We start from the raw sequence: 6,481 nt of genomic DNA, 5'->3' as shown, positions 1-6,481 counted from the left end.
GGCTGAGAATAAAAAAAGCCGCGCTCCAAAAGGAGGCGTGCCAATTTGTTGTAAATCTCATCACAAAAAAAGCCTTAAATTACTACAGTCTTTTAGGGGGTGGTATTTTACTCCTGATGCCATTTTTACATGCCTATTATATCCAATGTCAATGAAAGCGTCCCTTAAAGAGCAAAATTTCTCGAATGTAGATCACGCCACCCTGTGGACAAAATGGGCATAATACGGAGCGCTCTGATTGGTTAAAGGAAAAACATGACGTTTTAGTGCGGGAAGCTTTGTTCTACTTGGGTGGTCCGGGTTTGGAAACGCGATTAAAAAACCGTGGAATTCGTAAATAAACTGACGCCGTTGTATACATAACGGCGTGTCATCTTCGACCACGACAATCTTGCTCGCATCCACACAAAAATAAGCATTCTAGTGTAGCTCAATGTAATTTTGCGTTGCCATATCACGGTACATTTACGCACTTTAAATCTTAAAATAGCGGAATGTTTGACTAAAACATTCGCCTGAAAACGATAAGAAACGTAGCCACAACAAATAAACTGAAAATTCCCCGTCGACCACCCATACGCTGTGTGTGTGCGTAAGAAGAAGGAAGGCGTTTGCCGGGGAAAGAGGGAGGTGAAGTCGGGGTGGGAGGAGGACGCCATTGCCGCCGCAGCTGTCGGTGTGTGTGAGGGGGATTCGGCGGTTCGAGGTACGGACGTTCGCCCAGCTCGAGAACGCGTGTTGGGGCTAAAGTCATCGCGCAGACGATCGGCCCACCGCGATGCGGACAAGGACGAGTAGGAAGTGCGGTTCGCTTGAACGGGAGGAGAAAATGCCGTCGAAGAAGAAAATCAGGTAAAGTATGGGAGACGAAGATGATGATGATGATGATGAGGAGGAGGAAGACAAAAGGGAAGAAAGTTGCTCAACTAAGTTAGCTAACTAGTTAGCTAGCATATAGCTGCTAATAAAGTGTTCGAACTCTGACTTTTTTTTCTTTTAATCACAAACACACTCGTTGTTAAATGTATTCACATCTCACTGCAATTCCAACATGAACCTTGTTTCAATTCACACTTTCTCCTTCTCGAACTAAACCCGCCATGGTTTGCAGATAATATAAAAACTAACGGAGTCAACGCTTTGGGTCGACGCTGCTCTGTGAACATTTTACGCAGTTAAACTAGCTTTTGCAAAATTTTACTTTGCGTTCGTTTGTGCAACGATACCGCTAACTTTATTAATTCTGCAGTTATTCTCCTCTTAGTGACGTCACTTGTTGCAACTCTCATTCTACATTAAAACAAGTGTTGGAAACGTTCGGATTCTTAAAATATTTCTATTCTAACGCCTACATATTAATAACAACATTTAACACGGTTTATTATTATCAAGGCTCAAAATGTCCTCCTTCAAGATTACGTTTTTTAAACCTTTCCAGAACAATGCGACACAAATTCCGATCTTCATCAGTTCCAATTAAAGGTTCCGAAATGAACTCTTGAAATGTTGGGCTGTCACGCAAGTGTGAACGGTTCAAAATTTAGTTTTCAGTGTAAGTTTAAGGTTTAAAGACAGGGTCAGATTAGCTCGCCGAGTTTAGGTTTGTTTTTTGTTTTATTTTTAATCATGGTGAATTTGACATTTCTTTCCAAAACATGAGCAATGTCTCAAAACGTTAGAATAAAAAATACACGAGACATTTGTCGACCAAGGAAAAATATGACATATATGAAACTGTGGTCAAACTTAAAAAAAAGAGGGGGAAAAATCAGCAAGAATTTTTACAATTTATAAAGAAATTTACACTGTGTCGAATTTATGAAAGAAGGGAGAAATTTATTCTGGAGTTTTTATCTTTAAATTTTCATTTGGTACAGCCCTCCACTCAACCTGCACAACAGTTTTTAAAAAAGTGTGATAATTTCTTTTTAAAATGGGTGATGAATGTATTTTTTAACATAAAACAGAATGGTGAAGAACGGGAGAAAGGAAGAAGTTTCTCAAGAAATTCATGAGAAATCTGTCCCCCTCAAAAAGATGATACAAATTCATTTTAATTTATATTATATTTGTTTCAATGTGAGAAATACCTAAAAATGTCATCAAACGTCGATCTTTAACAAAAAAGATGTGATCATATGTTTGAAAATGTGACATTTGCTGAAAAAAATGTGAGTTTTTCATGGAAAACAGTCAGTGTTTGTACCTTTTAAGTTTACCGTTCTCTGCAGCTGTTCCAGTGGGTCCTCCGCTCAGCATGAACACCAGTAGAAACTGCACCCCGTTGGGGGGCGGCGGTGGGCTGGCCGCAGTGGAGTCTGTCTCCATCGTGACCATCACCCTGCTGGCCTGCCTCGGAAACCTTCTGATCGTGGCCACGCTGTACCGCCGCCCCTATCTGCTGACGCCCAGCAACAAGTTTGTGTTCAGCCTGACTCTGTCCAACCTGCTGCTGTCGGCCCTCGTCCTGCCCTTCGTGGCTGTCAGCTCAGCCAAGAGGGAGTGGGTGTTCGGCGTGGTGTGGTGCAACTTCACCGCTCTGCTCTATCTGCTCATTAGCTCGGCCAGCATGCTCACGCTGGGAGCCATCGCCATTGACAGGTTAGTGCGGGATAACGATCAGTTCATGTGGACCGTTTATCCATTTTCTATGACGCCTAACCTGGTCCGGGCGGGCGACTAATGAACTAACTTTAACAGCTAGCTACATTTTAGTCCATTTAAACACAACTGTCTTACCACACTGTTGATAAACACAAAAAAAACAACCTGCGCAGAGGGAGAATTTATTGTTAAAGTTCTGCAGCAGTATACCAATCGAATCACGCTTGCAGCAACTGCTAAAAAAGTAGTGCTTTTTGTGTAAATTGTTTTAATTTTTATCCCCTTTTTACAATCTTGTCATTTCTCATCGATAATATGCATCCCCAAAATGACTATCTTCAACAGCAGATTTTTTTTGAAGACTCACATAATCAGGGTTCCACGTTCACGGTGGCCCCATTCATTGCTGTGGATTAAAATAATTTTGCTCATTCTATTAAAATGACAATATCATACAGGGCCAGTTCCGGTTCTGGCCGGGCCACCATGTGCGTTGACAGACAGATTAGTACCTTTTCCATCCCGACAGGTACTACGCAGTGCTCTACCCGATGATCTACCCCATGAAGATCACAGGGAACCGCGCCGTGGTGGTCATCGCCTACGTGTGGTTGCACTCCCTGGTGGGGTGCCTGCCCCCTCTGTTCGGTTGGTCCTCCTTTGAGTTTGACTGCTTCAAGTGGACCTGCGTGGCGTCGTGGCATCGCGAGCCGGCCTACACGGCCTTCTGGGTAGCCTGGTGTATCCTGCCGCCCTTCCTAGTCATGCTGGCATGCTATGGTGTTATTTTCCGCGTGGCCCGTGTCAAAGCCTGCAAGGTGCACTGTGGCACGGTGGTTGTCTCACAAGAGGACGGCGGCAGTGACTCGCAGAGGAACGGACGCAAGAACTCGAGCACGTCGACGTCGTCCAGCGGCAGCCGGCGGAGCTTGGTGTACTCCGGGAGCCAGTGCAAGGCTTTCGTCACCATCCTGGTCGTGATCGGGACTTTCCTCATGACCTGGGGGCCTTACGTGGGCGTGATTTGTACAGAGGCCCTGTTCGGACAGGGGAGTGTCTCCCACGGGCTGGAGACTCTGGTGGCGTGGCTTTCGTTCTGCAGCTCCGTGTGCCACCCGCTCATCTACGGACTGTGGAACAAGACTGTGAGGAAGGAGCTTCTCGGGATGTGCTTTGGGGATCGCTACTACAGAGAGTCCTTCGCCACGCGACACAGGACCTCGCGCCTCTTCAGCATTTCCAACAGGATCACAGGTGAGTCTTCAAATATTTTGTTTTGATTTACTAATCTTAGTGTATTATTTCTTCCCGTATGCATTTCTGAATGCATTGAAAAACTTTTTAGAGGTTGCAATTTTTTGGGGGTTTTAAACTGTGCGTTGGGAAACAACAACAAACTTAACATGATCTTTAAACGGTTCTCTCAAGGGAACCATTTTACCACTCAGCCATTATGAAAAATAAAAATGCAGACAAACCTTAGTTTTTGTGATTAATCCTTTCCAAGTCTGACTAAACAAAGGAAATGTTTTTTTTTTTAATTTAAACTGTTTAACATAAAAAATGTCTTAACTCCTCAAATTTTCAGCTTTTCAACAGTAAATATCTCCAGAGTCCTCCATCAAAGCAGACTGATTAATTTTGTTTGAAATCAAATTAAGACATTTACAATTATTGCCTTTACTTTTGACGATTTCGACCAAACTTGTTATGAAATCACAACCAGTCCACCTTCATATATGGTCCTGTCAATTTGTAAAAATGACTTGTTCTTGACTAGACAGAAATAAAAGTATTAACCATTTTCTCAATTGACAGATTTATTAAAATTGTTGTAGTTTGAATGTAAATCCAATAAACGCATGCATTCTAGATACGCCAAAATATGAATTAAATTTTTTTTTTCTAAAACAATTAGAGTTGACCAAATAAGTGACCAATGAAATTAATAAATTTACATTAAACATAATTTGTACTTATTGAACATAACATTCAAGCCAATTCAAATCAAGGGCTCTATGACTGTTCTATGCCGGAATCCTCTAGTGGGGAAAAACTTGATACGGCAGCTAAGCGGTGATTTAAATAGGAAATGCTGGGTAACCCCCCATCTTACTGTATTTAAATGTCAAAATTTGTTTTCACCAGACTTGGGGATGTCGCCCCACCTGACGGCCATGTTGGCTGGGGGAGGGCAGCTTCTGGCGCCGGGGAGCAGCACAGGAGACACCGGCTTCAGTTTTACTCAGGATTCGTGTAAGTGTTATAACACACACGCTACGGAATACAAATACGTAATTTCTCTTCTGAAATAGAATTTTCACATTGCTGTATTTATATACAGTCTACTTTTACTCCGTTAGCCATCTTTCGTGTTACACTATGCTTCAAATCTGGTTGCTAAAGGTGGCTTAAACTTCCAGCAGTTATTTTATTCTGTTAAGATATTTGGACTGCTCCAATATTGCATTCAGGTACTGTACTTTATACAATAGTGCACACGTTACAGCGAATGACCAGAGAAAAACATCGGAACATGGTTAAGTACACTTTTAGAAACACATTTACCTCTAATAGTATCAATTTTGCCTGTCAGCTCTATGAAATATGTGCCTTGGGGCTCAAGGCAGTTTGGGAAGCACTGTTTTTAATATTTAAGCCCCCCCCCCCCCGTTTGCATGGTCACCACAGGTACAGATGTGATGCTGCTAGACAACTTTTCCACTGATGGCTCCTCCCATCCTCATTATTCCTGCCATCCGTCTGGGAAGAGGAGGAGCTCTGTCACCTTTGAAGACCAGGTGGAGCATTCCAAAGGTATTCGTCTGCCCCCTAAAACCTCCGTCTTTAGTAAAAGGGCCGAGAGGTTGCTTTGTGCTCACCAACCTCCTTTTTCCTCCATAGCAGCGGAGCATGCAGTGTCAGTGCAGGTCCACAAGTCACTGGACACATTCGCCTCCTACCTGGCCAATGCCATAGAGACCGACGCCAGGCTCACACTCTTCGGGGACAATTTGGCTGTTCCGGTGGGTCTTTTCACTGCCAGATATCTGGACGGTCAGAGACTGAGGCTGGAGAGCATCGACGAAGGCATCGTCAAAGACGATGATGAGCAGGACTCTCTGATGAAGCCAGCCTGAGGTCAGCCGGTCTGCTCGCAGTTTTCCACGGCGATTATTCAGACTTATTACAATTTAAATGAAAGACTGAAAATACATTTTTCACTCCTTCATTCACATAGGAACATCCTCAACCACTTCAACCTTATTGCCCCTTTTCTAATGCACACCAGCCCAGCGATACAATTTAGGCGAGTCTGTTAGTTAGACAACAAATACATATATATACACGATTAAATCTACTCACCCTTTGGGTACACCTGATATGTACTAGAACCGGAAACGGGAACATGTTTCTGACCACTGTCACATGAACTAGCAAAAAAATAAAAAAGCCAAAGAAACAAACACACTTATGGCGTTAATACTTTAGATGCAAACTGAACCAAAGTCTTTTGACTTCTGCGGCACAGTCTTCCAAAATGTACAAATTTTGGCGCATTCCCCTGTGCCAGCTTTTTAATGTTTTTTCTTGTGTAAGATGCACACTTTCTAGTGTATGCGTGCGTGTTTAAAACGCCAGAGTCCTGAATGGAATTCTGGGAGGTTGTTATGCAGAAAACATTTGAATAAGCATATTGATAGCGCTTCAGTCTTACCTCGTAGGTTGTATTTTGAATGGTACTATTTTTTTCCACTAGTGGGATGTATCCTTTCATTTTCATCACATTGTAACTTGTATTGAGTTTTTATAAAAAGTTTGGTACGAGTGTCAACGGGGCTGTTTTGTTTCATGTCACATGGAGTCCACATACAAT

General features: G+C 42.8%; 1 protein-coding gene across 2 annotated transcripts; it reads left to right on the top strand.

Annotated features, from left to right (window-relative positions):
* Positions 1 to 286: 286 nt before the first annotated feature.
* On the top strand, positions 287 to 6,439 carry gpr161b (G protein-coupled receptor 161b). Of its 2 annotated transcripts, none has more exons than XM_088314734.1 (6): positions 287 to 852; positions 2,232 to 2,601; positions 3,134 to 3,858; positions 4,753 to 4,860; positions 5,296 to 5,421; positions 5,512 to 6,439. In XM_088314734.1, exons 2-6 carry the CDS (start codon positions 2,258 to 2,260, stop codon positions 5,742 to 5,744), a joined length of 1,536 nt encoding a protein of 511 aa, XP_088170860.1. In that variant the 5' UTR covers positions 287 to 852; positions 2,232 to 2,257; the 3' UTR covers positions 5,745 to 6,439. The 2 variants fall into 2 exon arrangements, with proteins under 2 accessions (XP_088170860.1, XP_088170859.1); XM_088314733.1 differs by having other exon boundaries at positions 5,509 to 6,439.
* Positions 6,440 to 6,481: the final 42 nt, after the last annotated feature.

This window comes from Idiotropiscis lumnitzeri, chromosome 14, assembly GCF_059441095.1.
Source record: "Idiotropiscis lumnitzeri isolate Australia: NSW breed Sydney's pygmy pipehorse chromosome 14, RoL_Ilum_1.0, whole genome shotgun sequence".
NCBI classification, from domain to species: Eukaryota; Metazoa; Chordata; class Actinopteri; order Syngnathiformes; family Syngnathidae; genus Idiotropiscis; species Idiotropiscis lumnitzeri.
The sequence above is the reverse complement of the archived record's forward strand: the minus strand, read 5'-3'. Positions and strand labels throughout refer to the sequence as shown.